Below are 20,278 nucleotides of genomic sequence, written 5' to 3' on the forward strand. Positions count from 1 at the left end.
CTGTCACCTTGTTCATTTGAGCACCCCTTGCAAATGTGACTCGCTTGGGTCTCATTTCATGTAAGTAAACATATGCAAGTATCAAAGCGTTGTCAATGCTGGGATGTTAATCTGCTATTTACCACATTAAGTATTTTGTACTTTGAACATTCATTTCAGAGTAGCTTTGAGCAAAAACTTGCACTAAAAACATGCAGTGTGTTTAGTAGAACAAAAGGAAATGTCTAGCTGTTTTTAATCCATATTATGTTAAGGCATTTGCTTTCATTATAACCCTTTGCATGACTTTTGCCAGTAAAAGGTTATGTATAGGGTGAAGGTGGTGGCAATAGTGTTCACACCAATCTGTGACATGTGTCTGTTACATTCCTTTATCTCTAAACGAAATTTAACACTTGTATTTAATGCAGTACTGAGTTGTAATTTAGACTTAAGTGCATTTCAGTGATCAATCTATCAGCGAAATGTCACAGTTATGAGTATTTTTTATTCTTCTTTTGGGGACATGAGAGGAAAGCGAGTTGGGTTCACTGATGTCTTCTTCCATTTTTCTGGTGAAGTGTAGCCTTATTGGACTGTAAGGGATGGTAAGTTCATTAGATACAAAGCAGGAAGAACTCAAATACCACATTCCTGTTAACGCTTATCCTGCCAGATTGTTTGCCATGTTCACACTGAGGGTTGCGGAAGATAAAAGCAGAAGTTTGCTTTAAGTAACTTACCTAATTATAGCTGAGATCCTGCTGTAGGAGGAGCACAGCTTGACAAGAATGTTGGAGGGTAATATAGTTGTGGGTGCTTGATGTTTTTATAGATTAATTAGTAGCACTGGTTTTTAATATTTTTAGTAAACCATAATAATTTTACTTCCCTAGCAGTTTAGCTGAACTTTTAATTTAATTTAAAAATGTTTTCTATGCACTTGATCACATGGAGCAGTTCTACTTGTCTCTTGCTAAGAGTTACTTCAGGAGGCCTCAATGAGAAAGGAGCTGCCCTATAGCAGTTGGAGTATGTAATTAAATATATTTGAAGCTGTCCTCAAACCTGGATTTTACAGACTTTTAAGTTCAGATTTTCAGGCCGAGGTAAATGGGATATAGGTTGCTTGATGTCCTAAAGACTTGGTATCTACACCTGGAAAAGCTGCCAGCCACTGACTCTGCTGTGAATGTGATCTTGAACTGCTATAGTCCCTAAACTAGGCTATTAATATAAACAGAAGCTGAAGTAATTTTATTTTAATGCTCCTGTCTCAAAGCTTCATGGCATTTTATGATTAATTTCTTGCACACCAGCAGCCTCTGGGTTTATTTGTCATCACAGGTCTGTTGAAGCTGTAATGGAATTAGCAACAAACACATGAAAACCAACTTCATCATCCCCAGGACAGCTGGACTGAGCTGTTGATGAGGCAGTAATGTAGCTTTTTTGCACATTATAAGCTCTAGCCACGTACAGATCTTTGCCTGCGGTGAAATGAAAGCTTGTCTGTGGCGAGGAGGCCCTGAGGGGTGAAGTTCAGGGCTCGGCGTTGGGCCTGTCAGCCTCTCTGACATGGCAGCTGGGGCGAAGGCGGGAACCACAGCTACACCGGGTCCTTGGCAATGCTGCCTGTCTTCTCCTAAGGTTATGGGATTGCTGTGGTATATGCCAGGCTTCAAATAGTTATTTGGAGCTCTGTAACAAAATAACTTTTCACTTGACTGTCAGCCTTGCTTGTCTTATGAAGCCAGTCATGACAAGAGCTGGTGTGTGTGTTGTTCCAGCTTCTGATGCAGATCCACGATCTGCCCTATAAAGCCAGGAACAGTCTCTTCTGCTGTGTGTTCATTGCTGTTCTTGCAGAATTATTAAGGGAAAGGGAAGAGAAAGCCTATCAACCGGGGTGTAACAGAATGAATTCATACCCCTTTCTTAATGCCTCCAAGATTCAAGATGGTCCTTCAAAATCTCATAATCCGTTATTTTGTGGAGTCCACATCTCTGGTTAAGCTGTTGGAGACCTTTGCTACTGCAACGTGTTTGCAGACAACACAGTTGGAACCAAAAGGTATAGCTGAGTGTAATCCCTTGCCATGCTGGTAATTACACACAGAAAACAGGTGCCAATGATTCAGTTTTCCATGATGGAACTTCTGTGGAAGATTAAGTATCTGTTGGTAGAGGATCATAAAATTAGAAACCTTTGAATATACAGTATGCTATGTATTTTCTTTATATGATTATTGACTTTTCCCCCTATTCCAAATAAAAAATTTATAAGTCCTGCGGCTTTCCTCTTTAGATTGCATTCCCAGGCCTTTGTTCCAAGTTGCTGCAAAAGCTGGGAGCCTTCAGTCTAATGCTTTTACAATTGTTTTGATGCACTGCAGGTTTCAAGTGCTTCTTGTCCTTAGTAGAACAAGATGTATGCAGTGGTTCTTGCCATTACAGTTCCTGTTGTTCAGTGCATTCCAGGGTGATAGTTTCATTGTCAGGGAAGTAATAAAGAAACTGTGAATCTCCCTTTCCTCTTCTCGTTCCTTCTCTTACTAACATATACTTGTGGGTAAAAGTGAAATTGTATGTAAACCACCGTATTGTTTCGGTGTGTCTTGCAAAGTATTTGCAGCTGCTTTGCATACACCTTTGCAGCTGGAGGAAGCTTCATGGAAATGTTGTTTTTTAACTTAAATGAAATATATTACTAATATGAAATCCAGTGCTTGGTTTCCATGTTGGACAACAGTGCTAATATTTTGTTGATTTTAAAAGTTTGTATGTTGAAAATGGAGTTTCTTTTATTTAGCAGTTACAAGCTGTGCTTGCAAATTCAACTAGAAGCTTGTAAGGTCATCAGAAACGCCCACCTGGCAGTGGAAGCATGGGGAAGAGAGGGGAAAAAGGTGAAATACAACTTCATCTGTGCCTCTGAAAATGTGTCTTGAGAGGAAATGTATGTGCTTTTCAACTCAAAATAACTGGGTTGAAATTGGATAGGGTTTTTTGATGGTACTGTGTAGCCTTCTTCCATGAGCTCTTGAGTGTGTTTTGGGAAGAAATGAGTGTTTCAGAAACTTCTACTTCAACAGACTTGTTTTGAAACAACCCATCCTTCTACACCTGTCTTGATTAGCTGTTGAAGTCTAGGCTAGCGTACAGTTTATGTACATAACAATTTCCTCTGATTTGCATTTTTATCCTGCCTACTGCTCAGTTATTTGTATGCAAATAGATGTGCAGACAACTCCATTTCACAATAAAGGAATCTTTTAAATTGGTGTATTTTGCTTGTATAAAATATATTATTTGAGAAAAAAGTGTTTGAGATGTATTTGTTTTGTAGTTGAATCAGATACTAGTTGTCACAAGCAGCACTGCATTACAAAATTATACATAAAAATAAATTGAGTAAATGATTAAGTGAATTGATTTCATTTTGTATGATCAGGGTGGTGATTTTTTAAATTTTTACTTCCTGTGTTCACATGAATTTTTTCTTCTTAATTTTTCCTAGGTGGAAAATCATGAATTTCTTGTCAAGGCTTCTTTTGATCCTAACTTGACAGAATTAAGAGAGAAAATGAATGAACTGGAAGAAAAAATGCAGTCCTATTTAAAGAGTGCAGCCAAAGAACTAGGTAGGTTATGAAGCTTCTTTTGATTCTTAGCTCCTTTGTAAAATGTTTTGAGATCAAGTGATGAAAACTGGTGTAGAGGAGTTAGGAAATGTTTGTGTTATGTTATTAGTAGTTTGCGGTGACTTTAGTTGCCACAATACAATCTGTTAAAAACTGAGTGATTTTTGACTTCTTTTTTTTTTTTTTTTAAACGAGAGCATTCCAGAATATTGCAGAAATTGTCCTGTATATTGCAAGATCCTGCAGTAATTCATTTTATAGAACTGTAACATCTGAGTCTTGGCTAAGCCTGGTTGTGTTTTACTGCCCTTGAGGATGTGAATTGAAACTTTTTGCACAGCCCCCATCCCCCTTCCCCCACCCAATGCATTCTCCTGAGTGTCAGTTCAGGACACACTAGTTTTCTTTCGACATTCTTTGCAAAATATGATATGTAAGCAAATGAGACATTTAAATAATTGGTTATCCTATGCAAAAAAATATGTGCAGCTGATGAATTGGGCATTTAAAGACCAACTTTAAAAAAAATATCAATTTCTAATGCAAATATGACAAGGAAACTGGCAACACTGTAGTTACTTTAGGGTACACCTTTAAGGCTTGTGTGGTTTTTTTAGGCTCAATTTTTTTTTTTAGTCTGAACAAGAGACCTGGATAAAAAGAAGGGAAGGCAAGGTTATGTAAGGATGAAATGAGAACTCTCACCAGCAGAAGTATGTGTTAGTAAAAGGATCACAATACTACAGGTACTCTCCTTTATAGCAGTGATGCAGAATGGCCTTGCAGTGTGCTATGAACTTTATTCACATTTCTGGAGAATACGTAACAATACAGTAATCACAAATCTAATTTGAATATGCAGTTTGAGAACATATCAAAGTAAGAGCAGAGAATGAATCAGTAAACTTGTTAGGCCTGGGTATTTCTCATAGCTGTACAGAACGAAAGCAGTTGTGCTGGATAGTGTATCTAAGAGAGGCTACATCGTACAAATGGGAGTTAGTGAGCAGAATTAGCACAAGCTGCAGGATTTTTGATAATACAGTTTGTTTTGTTTTGCTTTTTTTTCTTTTCACCTAAAAGGTTTGGAAGCTGGCAAGAGTATCAAACTGGAGACTAATTCACAGTTTGGACACCACTTCCGAATAACCTGCAAGGAGGAAAAAGTTCTCCGTAACAATTCAAAATATGGAATAGTTGATACACAGAAGAACGGTGTTAAATTTACTAACAGGTATGAGATCGTGTTGGGAGTTTTTCAAGCCTGTTGTGAAAGAAATAAAGTTGTTCCTTTGTTAATAATTTTGCTGTCAAACTGGTTTCCCTACATCTTGTATGGCTAAATTTTTACCTTTTTACTTGGTTCACAGATTGAGATATTGAACAAAACTGGCATGAGGGAGGAGTAATCATACACTTTCTGTTGAAAGCTACATTTCCCTTTTACTTTGCCAACTGTTAGCTATTTTTGGTCCTTTGACTTGGGCTAATTTCTCTCTTTTAGCTGCACCTAGTAGCATAATTGCATTCATTGTGAGTGTTTATACAGACACTTTCACAAGCTGCAACAGGAAAAGAGCTATTTATGTTTTATCACCAAATATGACATACAGCAGTTTTGTTGGTGATGACCTTTTTTGTTGTTATTCCAAATTACACTGTAATTTCTGTTATTTCTATGTATTTGACTTGCATTCTGTAGTTCTGTAGATTAAGGTATTTAAAAATTTTAGTCTTCAGGCTAATTGCATCAATGCTGTTTCAGTGTCTCCATGTCTGGACAGCATTTCTGTCAGCCAAGCAAAAAGTCTGTACTTTTTGTTGACTTTTTAGCACTTCTAAAGCTTTTTAGAAGAAGCAAGGACTACCTCACTCATCAGATGAATCTCTTTCTGTACTTCATTATATTTACACAGAAGTAGAAAGTTGCATGTGCAGAATCAGGTAGTGACTTAGATTTAAGGCAATCTCTTGAAGTTAGCTGGTCTAGCCCCTCACTCAAAGCAAAGCCTCCTTAGGAATTTGATCCCTTTCCAAAGCTAGATGAGGCAGCTCAAGGCCTTGCCCAGGTGCCCATCCTCCAGGCATCCTTCATAACCTTGTGAGGCACAAGTTCCAGTGCTGAACCTCTCTTTGTGAAAACAAAGTCACTTCACAGCTGTTTTATAGTCATTTGGACCCAGTCTGTACTATTGCATGGAGTTATTTCATCCCAGGTGCAGGACTTGGGATCTACCTGTGTTGAAATTCTTTTCTACCTGTTTCTCTAGTCTGTAGATACCTCAGTGAATGGCAGCCCCATCCTCCTGCATACTGACAGCTCCCCTTAATGTGCTGCATTCACAACCTTGCTGAGAGTGCATTCAGTCCTGACATTCAGGTTGTTAATTAAAGCATAAATAGTATCAGACCTAAGAAATGCTGCTAATGATCAGCCCCTAACTGGACTTCAACCTCCTGACGAAGTTCCTCCTTGCCTGCCTAGGGCAGGTCCAGGAGAAAACTAGTCTCATGTGTATGTTATATACAGAAGGGTAAAAATAGCAGATTAACACATCGTACAGTTTGTTCCAAACAAACCATGGTGCCGTTGCTTTTTGTATAACAGTTCCTGCTGGAGTTAGTATCAGAGAAGTGAGTTTGAGAGAGATCTTTATTGACAGACACATGTGAGAACCACTGCTTACAGGGCAAGGTTGGTTTCAAGCCAGTGCTATTACCAATAGTGACTGTTTCTGTTAATCACTCACCTTCACAGTAATAAATCCTTTTCTTTGGAAAGGAGGGCAATTATATTGGTTCACACCAACCGATATGTTGGTGTATTTCACACCAGTTCGCTTAAATGAACGAAGTGTAAACCTTAATTGCATTTTGTTTTAACATTTACTCAGAGGATAATTTTTCAAAGCATCCCTGAAATTTAACACAGTGGTTTTTTGCTGCTAAATATGTTATGATTCTAAGCATAATGATGAAGTTAAGCTTTTCTGTAACTGAGAGGATGGTACTCTCTACTGTGTCATCTGTTACGTTCGCTTAGGGAAGAAGCCTGTAGATCACTAATAAAACAGACTTCTCTGTGCTTAGTTAAGTTACAGTTGCTTCTGTAGATAGTACTAGAAGCACAAGGCTGACTTCTGCTCATAGTGTGGGTGCACTACTTGCATATGTTTCATATTCAGTCCTGCAGACTCTACTTCATGTTCAGAGACAAGCTTGAGAAGAATAAACACATCTTTAAACTCTCTGTTGATTTTAGCTTACCTTATTTTGGAGACTAAAACCTGTTCTTAGTGACAGTAGTTCACTGAGGTTTTTACTAAATGAAAGAAGTCAATGCCTTAATCTCTGATAAGCCTGTTGTAGGACTCTGGGCTAATTACACAGTTGCTTAGCAGCATTCTCCTCTGCCAGTTCTATAATGTGCTACATCTTGTTGCAAAATGGCCAGAAATTCAGCTTTAAGAGCAAGTCCTTGTCACATAGTGTGTCCATAACAAGTAACTACTGAAAGGTTTTTAATGATATATTCAGAGATTCTAGAATTGCTTCTTTGGCCCTTGTTCGTGATCTTAAACTTGGAATTAATCTTATGGATATCCTGGTGTGGATGAATCATAGAGCAGTTGCTTTGTGCTGAACCTTACTGTTAAAACAGGTGGGGACAACTGGTATTGACTCATAGGAGTCCAGAAGTTTGGCATTACAGCAGTGAAGGCAGGATGTCACAGCTTCTAAATATTGTGGTTTTGTTCACAGCAAACTGAGCTCCGTCAATGATGAATATATAAAGAACAGAGAAGAGTATGAAGAGGCTCAGGATGCAATTGTTAAGGAAATCATTAACATTGCTTCAGGTGAATGTGTCAATGTTGATGTGTATCACAGTCTAGAATGCTGGGAGGACTTGTAGTTGCTTTCTAGGTCCTTGTATAGAGAAGAACCATAACATTCCCTGAAAGAATTAGTGTGAAAAATGAGGTTTGGCTCTTATGCAGTTGTTGAAAGTTTGAAATACGTTGTCTTCTGCCGTCAGACCCTTTCCTGGCATTGCTGCAAATGTGCCATGATGGTGTGTGCAAATGCTAATCCCATACAAGGAAAAAAATATGCCCATAAAGGCCACATCTAGCCTTCATCCACCTCCCCGACTCTGGGCATTTCCACCCAAACAGTAGGCTAAGTAGAAGCCAGAAGAGGCAAAGGACTACGAAGGAGTGAGGAGTGGGACCTACGGTCTGTGAAGGATGGTAAAGAAAGAACGTTGGTGTGCAGTATAAGATCAAGTTAGTCATTACCTGTATGGTACAGTAAAAAATCATTGTTTTCACAATTAATTTCCATGTATTTTGCTCCAAGATTGCCTCTTGCAGGGCATTCTTTACTATCCTTCACCAAACGGAGAAGAGGCATCTGGGAATTTGGACTGAAGGATTCCGGAAATATTGCACTAGTTCCAGCAGGACAGTCTTAGTTCTTTGAAAGAGGGAAATGGAAAGTGAAAGCACCAATGATTATTAAGCTAAGGGTAAACAGATTGAAGATAAACACTTTTGAAGCTGATATATTAATATATTTGAGTATGTATTAAGTTACAGTGGAAATCTTCATAAGCTTTGACCTGTTGTCATGATAAAGAATTTGCCAGTATATTGCAAAATCAGCTTGTTAGATTTTTTCTTTTTTTTTTTTTTTATGTAGGTAATTTTCAAGTGGTGTTCTTTGTGTGTAGCATATTAAGGTTTGTGTGTTTATGTGGAAAGCTAATTGGCTATTATATAGCGGGATTAGCTTGAATATGTCATCTATAAATACCTAGTGTGTTTAATGAAGTCTTTTGCTGCTGCTTAAAGCTTCTCTGGTGTGCAGTCATAGACTTAACAAATGTATTTAAAAAGCATTTTTCTTCCCCAAGTGGGGACAATTTAATCAAGAAGACTGGATTATGTGTGTAATTCATGAATGAAAGTGACTTTGAGTCCTGTTAATTATCTACACCTAGCCAGTTCAAGAGGTGATGTTAGTAGAGTAAACGTACTTTGCAGAGGTAGGACTCTCCGTGCAGGTTGCTCCTCACCTCTCCTTGACAGATGCCTCCATCTGCAGTTGTTAGATGGTTTGCCTCTGTAAACTCCTGTCCCTCATCCCTTTCACTGAAACAAACAACAAAACTTAAAAACTGGTCCTGGCGGTGCTGATGTCACAGGCGCTTAGAGACCTCTCCATCCTAGCATTCACATGAACACCAGTGCTTGCTGTGTCTGAATTGTCGGTGCTGTGTCTCTGTTGTCTTCGCTTGCATGAGCGTCAAGATAGAGCATGTCATTGAGGAAGGAAACATACTGGATTTCCAGCACTTGCCATTGTGAGCATTTGCCTTCCTCTGCCAAGATAAGCTGTTTCTCTGTGTCTCGTGCTAAGGCAAAACAATCAACATGGCCTCACCTCTTCCTGTTCCTGGTCTGAAGAAATTCCCTTTGTAGTCCAAAAGCAGGGAACCTTTAGGATTACATCTTAGACTTTCAAAGAAGGTGACTGCTGTCTCAAATAAAAATTGATTTCTAATGCAAATGAATTAATTTTATGGGCTCAATAAAGGCTTCAAGATGTCTTTTCAGCAAAACCAAAAAAAACTTCTAACTGTGTTGAATTTTTATGTCTCTAATAAAAAACAGGTTATGCAGAACCAATACAGACAATGAATGATGTGATAGCTCAGTTAGATGCAATTGTCAGTTTCGCTCACGTGTCAAATGGAGCACCAGTGCCATACGTCCGTCCTGTCATTCTGGACAAGGGACAAGGAAGGATTGTGCTGAAAGGTGCCAGGCATCCTTGCGTCGAAGTGCAGGATGAGGTGGCCTTCATCCCCAATGACGTTACATTTGAGAAGGGCAAGCAGATGTTCCACATTATTACTGGTGATGTTTCCATTCTCTTTTTCATTTGTCCTTTATAATAAGTTTTAAGTGTCTCAAGTATTTCCAGTTAATTATGTCTTTAAAAAAAAAAAAAAAGTAAACAAATGAACAACCCAATAAACTCTATCAAAATGATTTCTCTAATCAACACAGTGTGATCAGCCTAGTAAGTTGTTCATGTTTCTGTATGGGGGATAAAATTTAGCTCTGGAAAAGAAGGGAGGGTATTTATAAGCGATCGTTATGTATTACGTTAAAAAAAGAAAATGTCCACAATGTTCTCGTGAAATGTTTCCTTTGATAGTGGATATTCTATGTGCTTATGCACATGCAGACATATTTCTCATCTTCCAAACTAACAGTCATGGAATCAGTGGTTACAATTGTAGTTAAAATGCAGTGTTTGGAGAAGGTGATTACTAATTTAGAAACAGTCATTTGGGAAGAAGAGAGAGAATGCTAGGACAGTAGGAAATAAGAAATCAGTCCGTCCTTAATATATGTCGTCCTTGCCCTAGTGTCTGTATCTCCATAAGCCAGGATACCTCAGGAGCCAAACAACCTATACCTGCTTAAGTGATTTGGAAAATTCCACCAGGCATCAGTTGTACTGTAGCCATGTAGGCACTGTCTGCGGGAAGATTTTAAGCAGCTTCTCTGTTAATGTTTTCTTTGTTTAGTATTAAAGTTGATTTCAAATGCAAAACATGCTTTAATGACTGTACCATTTTTTCCTTATTCTCTGGTGTAATTAAGATAATTTTATGACACAGGAAAACATTTTTAGTGTTTATATATTTAATTGAAGTTTAATTTCCATCCAGATGTCCTTGACATACATTCTGAGTAGCAAAGATCTGAAATTAGAGAATGATTAATGAACACTTCTAACATAATAAATAAATAAATAAAAACTAAAAATCAGAATAAATGCATGGTAATATGCCTGTTTTTCTGGTTAGCTAAAGTATAAAATTGGTTGTAATGAACAGTATTCTGGAAAATACTTTGGTTAAAATTAGCTTTTTAATATCTGGTTTTGCTGATTCAGAATCCCTTTAGATTGTAATTTAAATCACCCATTAGCTTGTACCCAGCCTGTAACTAAGATATTTCATTTTTACAGGCAAATTGTAATTGTTGTTGGAGGTGAAAAATTATTTTCATTGTTAAGCAGCAATACTGATGACTTTTAATTTAAAGCTTATTAGTTTTAGATATGACCATGTGTTTTAGATGACTGCTTATACTTCTGAAAACTCCTACAACTTATGAAGCCCCTAATGCTCTCCAATCACTTTTATTTTGAAAAAACAGCTTGCAGTAAGACATATGAGCAAGCCTTAGTAGTAGTGGAGCTACTTGTTGCACTTGTTAGACAAGTCTGCTGCTCTTTCCTGGCAAGAGAGTAAACAGAGAAAGTGTAAACGTTCTTTGTTTTAATCTAGAGCCTGTTTTTTAAAAGAACTGTTGAATTCGAAAAGATGACTGTTCGTTTTAATTCATTTGCAAAATTTCTTCTCCAGGTCCTAACATGGGGGGAAAGTCAACATACATCCGACAGACAGGTGTGATTGTTCTTATGGCCCAAATTGGGTGTTTTGTGCCATGTGAGTCTGCAGAAGTCACCATTGTGGATTGTATCCTGGCTCGCGTTGGGGCTGGAGACAGTCAGCTGAAAGGTGTCTCTACTTTCATGGCTGAAATGTTAGAAACGGCTTCAATTCTTAGGTAAGTCCTGTGCTTATTTGGTTTGGTTGGTTGAGGTTGATGGGAAAGGAGGTGCTCGAAGAAAGAAGTATTTAAGATTTCCTCTTAGGTAGGATCTCAGTGGAGTATCTTAAGTCCTTTTTAGCAGGCTCGTAAGTTCTTGAAGTAGCCTTCTGTTGATTTCAGTGGTCATAGAGAGCTGCTACCAGGAGGCCAAAGTCTAGGTGGGACAGAGAAACTAATTCAGAAAGATCTGTGTATGCACTTTATTAATTTGTCATTATGTAAATAGGAAAGATCTTTTGCTTCTTTTATACTTTGCCTCTACAACGTAACTTGTGGTACTCCAATATCAAGTGTTTATAAAATACTCTTGTGTTTTCAGGACAGCATCTGAAAACTCCCTGATAATCATCGATGAGCTGGGAAGAGGAACTTCTACCTATGATGGCTTTGGCTTAGCATGGGCTATTTCAGAATACATTGCTAGCAAAATCTGTGCTTTCTGTATGTTTGCTACACATTTTCATGAACTGACAGCTCTTGCTGACCAAGTGCCAACCGTAAATAACCTACATGTTACTGCTCTGACCAGTGATGACACACTGACGATGCTTTATCGTGTCAAGGAAGGTAAGATTCTGTAAATGGTGAATAGAGGAAACTTTGTTTTGCCTTGAGAGAGGAAGAAATCTTAATTTGGGGGCGGGGGGGAAACCAATACAATGTCATAAAAAAAATTGATGTTGTACTCCAGGCTTAGGGTTTACAATAGACGTGTTCTTCTCTGTCCATAGAGACTGTGTATGGCAGGAGCTCTGTGTGTGAACACAGTTGGTGATGATGTTGATGATTATTTGTTAAGACTTCTAGGTTATTTCTGCCACCCAATCAATGCTTTTGAGGTTGATCCCATTTTGTTTTTTTAAAGACTGGAGGGAAGGGTTCGAAAATGTTATTTTCTGTTTTCCTAAATCAGCCATTTTAACCTGCTGATAGGAAAGACTTACGCTGCTTAAACTGTTATTTTAAAATAAATGAGTACAACTTTAATGTGCTGACAGTTTTTAATAATGTCTGTTGTAATAAGGCTTAGTCATTTAAGAAAGGTTTTCTCCGATTTATGCAGTAGTTTGATATAGGAAGCATCATATGTTTAGTTGTTAGCAAATGGCATAATAATAAAACAAGTAGCCTGTTTTGTTAGTGTAAGGTGGGTCAGATGTATTTTAATTAAATCCTTTAGTGGATCCAGTTGTTCCTTTTGGTATTAAATTAGACAATTTTTAATTGGGCATAAATTTCAAAATTTCGTCTGTTAACCACAGTAAGCGGTTTCTCCAGCTTCTCTATGTCCCAAGTAATTTGTTCTTGCTCCTTTTAGCAGGAGCCTGTGTTTCTGATAAGTAATGCAGCACTGTGTAACAGTGACTTGCAGGGTGTGGTCATTTATGGCAGTCTAATTTAGTTGTAAACTCTACAGTGATTTTTGTTTTTCCCATAAAGAGCATTTCAGTCTGGTTGCCAACCTTTGGGCTGAGATTCTGATTTTAAATGTGGGCAGAGTACTGTTATACTATGTTTTCACTTAAAAATACCTCTTAATTTTCTGAGTTCCACAACAGAGGAATGAGTTAGATGACACTCAGGTGGGTAGAACATGGTTACTATAGAACACTGTGGCTATACTGGATCCGATCAACAACTTATGTTGTGGGGTGTTTTTTCTCAAATGAGGAATAACTGTTTGAGGAGTTAGGCTATTACTTTACTAAAACAATAACTGTCAGCCACCCTTGTTAAGGCTAAGGAGCTAGTCTTGTATGTAAAGTCCTGAAGGCTGGTGTTCTTTTTCATTTAGGATTTAATCTTACAGGTACAATTGCTGAACTTCATTCCTCATTTTAAAAGCTGTTTTGTCATGTTGACGTAATACCAAATACTTGCTTTTGCTTGGCTAATTCATCATAATAACTCTGCTTTTCAGGATCATTGCATATTCAGTATATGTTAGCCTGGAACTCTCTCCAATATTTCTTGATTTCTTTAGCCAATTTAGGACTTTTCACTTCATTACGTCTGGCATATGTTGTTCTGAAATGAATCTAATATGCTGTCCAATTATTACACTTTACCATTATGCTTTAAAAGATTTTTTTTATAATCTTCACAGGCTATCACCATACTATTAAGTGACTTTAGATAATAGGTAAATGTGTTTTTATTATATCCTAATCTGAGCCTCACTCAAGTGGTACCATGCTAGTTTTACTCTTATGACATTACTAATTGACCATATCTTACTCATTTATTCTGGTTTTAAATCTGTGAAATTACTTCATTTCTTGCCCTTTGCTTGTATAACCACTTCTAATTTTGTATTCCTCTGTGGCTGTAGTCTTGCAGTTGGGCTTCGGGTACTTTTCTGTGAAGCTAGGAGACTGCTCTGAGCGAGGGGAATCAAAGCACGACCAGAAGAACTGCTCTTCTCTGCCTTTACTGAGAGTCTGCTTAAAGCTGGTTAGAATATCTCTGGCTGCCACAGTCGTCTTTCTTATAACTCTCTGTCCTTGTCTTTTGAGGTCTTTATTCCTTAGAAATGGCCTCTGTTCTCTCTGTTCATGCACTTTTCCAGGCAAACCCTGGGCTTTGTGTCTGAGTATCACTCCCCAAAGTGCTGTGACCCTGGTCCCCAGCCTGTTCCTGTGGAGAGGTGGCACCTGGAATTCTTCCCTAGTTCCCTTTTTCCCGTCTTCTCCAGCACATGCTGAGCTCCTTCCACCAAGTGAAGGTCCACAACCCTCTGAAGGCCTTGCTCAAATCAATGTTTGAAACGTGACTTGATGTGGCATGGGAACTGAAGACAAGTATAGTCATAAATCACTGCAAGTGTACATTGAAACTATGAGTGTTTTCAATGCAGAGAGGGCTGGCCATGTACAGTATCTTCAAAACAAGCCATCCTTATTTAGGTGCCTTATTTTAAATAGTTTTGAGTACTTATGCTGGGGAGGGAAGAAACACCAATTCTAAGCCTTCTACCTTCTAAATCTTTTGGAATAGCAAGTGTTATGATAAAAACCCCTAATATTCACCAGATGGTTGTGTGAATTATCTTCCTTCAGACCCCCACCCCGCTTTTTTTTAACCTGTATTAACTTGCTCATTCTAGTCCTGAATATAACTCTGGAAGCCCAGTTTCCTATTGTTCTTCAATCAATTTTTTGCCATCTTTGGTCATACACATCTTGTCTTTGTATATGCAGTGTTGTTTAATCCATTTTCTTGGAAGTGCTATTGAGCATAGAGGCACAATAGTTTGTTTCTATCTACTTAAGCCTCTGTCAGATGAGAGATACAACATTATGAAATCTTCATCCTAAAATACTTGGTCTCAAATTTGATGTCTTTTGTGTAAGTTTTTGCATTTAGTGTTGTGCTCTTTCCCTTTTGGAAGGGCTGTGTTCTTGAGGCCAGGATGTGAGTATAGGCAGCTCGGATACAGCTGTGTTTTGAAACAACAGGTTTCATGTCATTTGAAATGTGTAACTAAATCTGAAATGCATGACGAGGAAGTTTGAAACATTATTTTCACCCCTGTCTTCATGCTTCAAGAGTGCGACAGAATTGCTAGGAGGCACAGAAAGTACTGAGCAGAGACCTGAGTTAGCTTTGTGTCTGGGGAGGTGTGGGGTTTTTTTAATTTAAAATCAAGAAGACAAATTTCTGCTTAAAAATATTAAACTCCTTTAAGAAACCTGAGATATTACAAAATTAGTAAAACAGAAAAGGATCTGAAGCTTTTTCATTTACATATGCTTCCGTTATTCAGTATTTCATGGATAATTAGTTAAGTATCGTTTTACATGTGTAATTCATAACTCCTTGCTGGAGACCAGAATTAAAAGGATGTAGTAATATTTGTGGGTGGCCAATCGGAATTATGGTAATGTAAACAAATGGAGTTGACAGATTGTATCAGAGGGTTTTTGATATTGAAGTGAAAATTATTTTATGTAACTGTGTATAATTTACATATTTTGAGCAATTTTGGGAACTTTTCTTTCTCAACCAAATGTTATTAATTGAAGTAAGTGTCAAGTTAAAGTTGAAAGCTTTTGATATGATTAAAGACAACTCCTGGAGACTGAGGAGTTACATGGTACTGATGTAAATGGGGAGAAGGGTGATTGAAAATGCAACTTTTTTAATATTTATATTTATATACACACATATTTATGTTCATATAAATACAGAAAAATGCAAGAGAGATATTAAAAAATAAATTGCGTGAATTACCATATTCTACAGACTGTGCTAAAGTACTTTAATAAAAACCATTATTCAATTTCATTCACGTACTAGAGGGAAATTCTTTCTGCCTGAAGAGTTTTTCCTTTCTTCCTGAAGCACTTCTGGAGCTCTGCAATTACTGCTGTAAGGGAGCGTAATTAAATAAGAGCATATTCTTTAGTCTGTGTTATTGTGTATACTCCAGAAGGTAAATCAGAAAATGCTGGGAGAACCAAATGAACTCACATGCTTAATTCTTGAGAACAAAGAAGAATTACAAGTTTGCTCATATCATCTCTCTATAACTACCTGAAGGGAAGTTATAGCCAGGTGGGGATTGGTCTCTTCTCCCAGGCAGTTAGCAACAGGACAAGGGGGCATGGGCTTAAACTCTGCCAGGGGAAATTTAGGCTGGATATTAGAAAGAAATTCTTTACAGAGAGAGTGGTCAGGCATTGGAATGGCCTGCCCAGGGAGGTGGTGGACTCGCCGTCCTGGAGGTTTTTAAACTGAGATTGGACATGGCACTTAGTGCCATGATCTAGTAAATGGACTGGAGATGGACCAAGGGTTGGACTCGATGACCTCTGAGGTCTTTTCCAGCCCAGTCGATTCTGTGATCTCTGTGTAGCCATATTATCTCTTAAATTCTTTGCTGTTTTTTTTTTTTCTCTGCATCTAGGTGTTTGTGACCAGAGTTTTGGAATACACGTAGCAGAGTTGGCGGCTTTCCCAAAACATGTGATAGAAAGTGCAAGAGAGAAAGCACTGGAGCTGGAGGAATTTCAAAACATTGGCAAGTCCAAGGAATCTGACGGAGAGCCACCAGCCAAGAAATTCTACAGAGAAAGAGAGGTTTGCTATCAGGAATGCTTTTTAAATTTTTTTAGCTGGAATAACCCAAGGAAGACAGTTTAATGATTCAGATTCCCCAAAAGCTTGGGGTTAATTAACATTTATAATCTCATTTTTCCATAATAAAGTGTGTTCATTACGAGTGTAAGAGATGTTCAAGGATAGTGGGGTTTGGTTTAGATTCATTTTAAGTTAACATAGAAAAGAATTTTATTTCAAAACAGTCATGAGAATGAAACTATTTTTTTTCTTGAAAACCAATGGTCAGCAGTTTCTGTGATTGGCATGTAACTGCAGTCATACAAGGGACTTTGTCTCTGGCTGTCCTGTGGGGTTTTCTTTATGCATGAACCAAGCCAGTATTTTGTGTTCATCACTTTTGTTGGCTACTCAGTTTCTATGCGATGTTTCTTTGGATTTTTTTACAGGTTTTGCTTTAGTTGTTGTTTAGGTTATTCTTGGCTCTGCATGTGGGTTGCATCTGGTTTTGCTCCCCCTTACTTTGAGGGCTCATTAGTGCTGATTTCTTGAAGCTCAACATGAACATGTTCAGATCTGTTCCCATCAGGGAAAAGCTGAGTGCACAGCTTTCTCGTTTGTGCCCTTCCATGTCCCATCAGTACTAACACTTCTCACAAGCTGATCATATTGAAGGACACAACAATGTAGACCTGGGATGTCTGATTTACAGGTCTCATAAAGCTCTTCCTATTTCACATATGAGAATTTTAGTGTGATTTTCTCTTCTCAACTGAAGTAAAATGCTCTTGGCTTTGTACAGGCTTCAAGCACAAGTTCAGGAAACCCACACCTCATCATGGACCTGATTATGTTTACATGTTTACATGTTTACAAACATACAGTTGTGTAAAGCCATCTGAGCGAACTGTTTTTTCTCTTCTCCTTTCACTTTCTCTTAAAAGAAACTTCATTGCCAGGTGGTGTAAAGGAGAATAATGGCTTCCAGGAAGCTTTTCCAGCATAGCCCATGTTGTCTTGTTGCTACATTAGGAGTCCTTCCAGTGACTCCTGTTGGAGCCTCCTGAGAAAGCAACCTGCTGCCTTACAACTTGTATTGTTTTTTGCCAGTAGACAGGTCCTCCTTACTGCACACATATGCATTTGCTCACAATCTTAGTTCTGTGTCCCAGCAGTTGGCTTGAAACTCTGCAGCCCTGTGACTCATTTGTCTCCACCTATACCTCAGTGGCAACGTTGGTAATATTCCAGTATATGGAAGCCTTGAAGTGTTAGTCCATGTCCAAAGCACTCTATATGTTTAAAAAGCCTTTGCTCTAGACAGAGGCTGTTATATGTGACTTTGTTTTCAGTTTGAGAAGTCTACTGTATTTGTTCCTGGATCAGTAAGTGGATCTGATGTTGTTGATGACCTGTCTCTGGTTTGTCACACCTCTTAGTGCCAGGAGGTTCCCCCTCCAACTACCTCAGTTGCTGCACCATTACCTTTCTTTTGCCAGCTTGCTAGATGTCATGACAAAGTATTTTTCAGATTAGTTGGATCTAGCTGTGTGGTCTTAAGTTGATGTAAATTAAATTGACATGGCAAACACTTCTGACAAATACAGTATCGTGTTTTATTCTTGGATATTTCAGTAATACATGATATTTCATAAGCTCTCTAGGCAATAGAAAGGCATAGCTCACCCAGACAATTTGTCTGCTTTTGTTAACATCATGTTTAGAGGGAAATGCATGCTATTACATTTCCAGGTCCACTGGAGACTTATACACTGAAAACACACTGCATTAGTTGTAAATGATAAAACTAAGAAAGCTTTGTAGGAGTGTCCTAAAATTCAAAATGGAGAGGACTTAGACAAAATTCTATATTTTGGGTGAGTTGTTTCTAATACAGGGATCCCGAATATTATTCATTGAAGTGTTTGTTCTTGCTGTTCAATTCAGATTGTTTAGAAGTTCCACTTTGCCTGTTTGTGTGAAAGCATATGCATAAAGCTTAATTATCATCTGCTCTCCTTGGTGACGGCCACTCTCCAGTTGCTTGGTTACAATTTGTTCTTTCCTTTTGCATATTGAAATGTTGGTTTTCATTTACAGTTTCTCAAAAAAAAGTAACTAGTTTGGGTAATATGGCCACTCTGATGCTATTATAGTTAGCAATCCTCACTGAATATGGGTGCACGCTGGAATTAAATGTGGAACACATGTAGGAGCTCTCAGTGTTAAATATTGTATTTCTGCTTATCAAATGATGCTCTTTTCTTATGGGTTGAAAGGGGGAGGAACTCCTGATCCCAGTATAACTAGATCGTTCTGGTATTGAGAACATGAGAGCAAAGACAAAAATAACAGAGGGTTTTGCCTGCAAAAAGTTTCTGATGCTATATCTTTGTCAGAGTTCGGAAAAATCCTGCTTGCAATCTAAACATCCTTTCTGTTTTCCTTCTCCTCCCTCTGTTTCAGGAAGGAGAAAAGATAATTCAGGAATTTCTTTGTCAAGTGAAAGCATTGCCTCTGACAGATATGTCAGAAGAAGATATCAAAATGAAGCTGAAAGAGTTGAGAAGCGATGTGTTGGCAAAGAATAACAGTTTTGTGAATGAAATAATCTCCCGAACGAAAGTTACATCGTGAAAGGTGTGAGAGGAGGGTACAGCTCATGAAGCATTTTTTTACATTGCAAGAACTATCATTTTCCTGTCTTGTAGCTTTTATACTTTATGATACTTGTACTAATTTATGTAGGCTTTTTTTTTCTCTTGGATTGTAATTATTTTGTAAAAGATTCTGAGCATGTTCTGTGCCAGATTCTTGCTTTAGTTCTGAGGATTGTCTCTTAGAAGTTTTCAATAAAATGTGGTTTTAGTATTGAGAGAATTATTGACTCTACCAACAAAATCCATAATGTTTTACCAGAAAAAAAAGTGTTCTAGGAAGTATAACAATTGAGATGGCACACAACTACCACAGCCTTGAAAAGCAACAGAGCATACACAAAATCTTTGTCCTATATCATGATTCTTTTCTATGTGATGCAATTACATTAATTAATTCAGCGAAGTTTTAGTAATGCTTCACTAGAAAAAAAGGATCTAGTCTAAGTGATTTGTCATAAAGCTTTTGTATGTGGAGGCTGGGGGGCGGGGGAATTTTTTGTTTGCTGTGTGGATGGTAATGCTTGAGTCAAACATACTACAGGTCTGCTCTTCATGCTTGAGTGGTGGTAATTCTCTTGCATTTTTTGATGGTTTTGTAATGTCAGCAGAGGCTGGAGTGAAGTTACAGTTCAACTGGAACTTCTGAGCTGGTCATGATCTGTGAGCTCTGTCTATAAAGAAAGAACACTTCAATTTTTATCTAATATAATTCTCACACAGACATTTTGAAAGCGTGCAGGTGTGAGTTTGTATTCTTGAAGTGTAGCATTTTAAGTTGTAGCTCTAGAACACTTTACCTATATTTAAAACTGTCAGCGTTGAGAGATTAATGGGAAAATGTGTTTATCACATGAGATTATAGGAATAAAGTCACGCCAAGGATGCCATGCAAACTCTTGCTGTGTTCGGTAGCAGAGGTTGTGTCAGTGGGTGTGTGCTGGGGCCAGCAGTGCTGCTGGTGAAGCTGGGCCGTAGCTTGTCGTCAGGGATCAAGCTATTGCAGTGGTCTGCATTTAAATGTTCCAACAGTAGTTGTCTAAGGTGTATTGTTCAACTTGCTGTTGGACAACATTTGTTTGTAGTTAGTCTAGAACATGGAAAAGAGACATCTCAACAGAGGCAAATAAAGGTTGGTTTGTGAGAGTCATTGAGGTTCTGCATAACACCTTTTTAGGGTTTAAATTAGAAAGCATTCTACTTATAAAGACAAAAATAGACTTGCATTTACAGGCAG

The 20,278-nt window shown here is 38.0% G+C and overlaps 1 protein-coding gene across 1 annotated transcript in view; it reads left to right on the forward strand.

Annotated features, from left to right (window-relative positions):
* The window catches only part of MSH2 (mutS homolog 2), a 55,729-nt gene extending 36,465 nt beyond the window's left edge, over positions 1-19,264 (forward strand). Inside the window, exons 9-16 of the mRNA XM_065058742.1 lie at positions 3,500-3,623; positions 4,707-4,857; positions 7,386-7,483; positions 9,302-9,547; positions 11,074-11,278; positions 11,643-11,890; positions 16,233-16,405; positions 18,851-19,264. Coding sequence (XP_064914814.1) covers positions 3,500-3,623; positions 4,707-4,857; positions 7,386-7,483; positions 9,302-9,547; positions 11,074-11,278; positions 11,643-11,890; positions 16,233-16,405; positions 18,851-19,021 — 1,416 coding nt within the window. The 3' untranslated portion in view covers positions 19,022-19,264. The remainder of the gene's footprint in view (positions 1-3,499; positions 3,624-4,706; positions 4,858-7,385; positions 7,484-9,301; positions 9,548-11,073; positions 11,279-11,642; positions 11,891-16,232; positions 16,406-18,850) is intronic.
* Positions 19,265-20,278: the final 1,014 nt, after the last annotated feature.

This window comes from Columba livia, chromosome 3, assembly GCF_036013475.1.
Source record: "Columba livia isolate bColLiv1 breed racing homer chromosome 3, bColLiv1.pat.W.v2, whole genome shotgun sequence".
NCBI lineage: Eukaryota > Metazoa > Chordata > Aves > Columbiformes > Columbidae > Columba > Columba livia.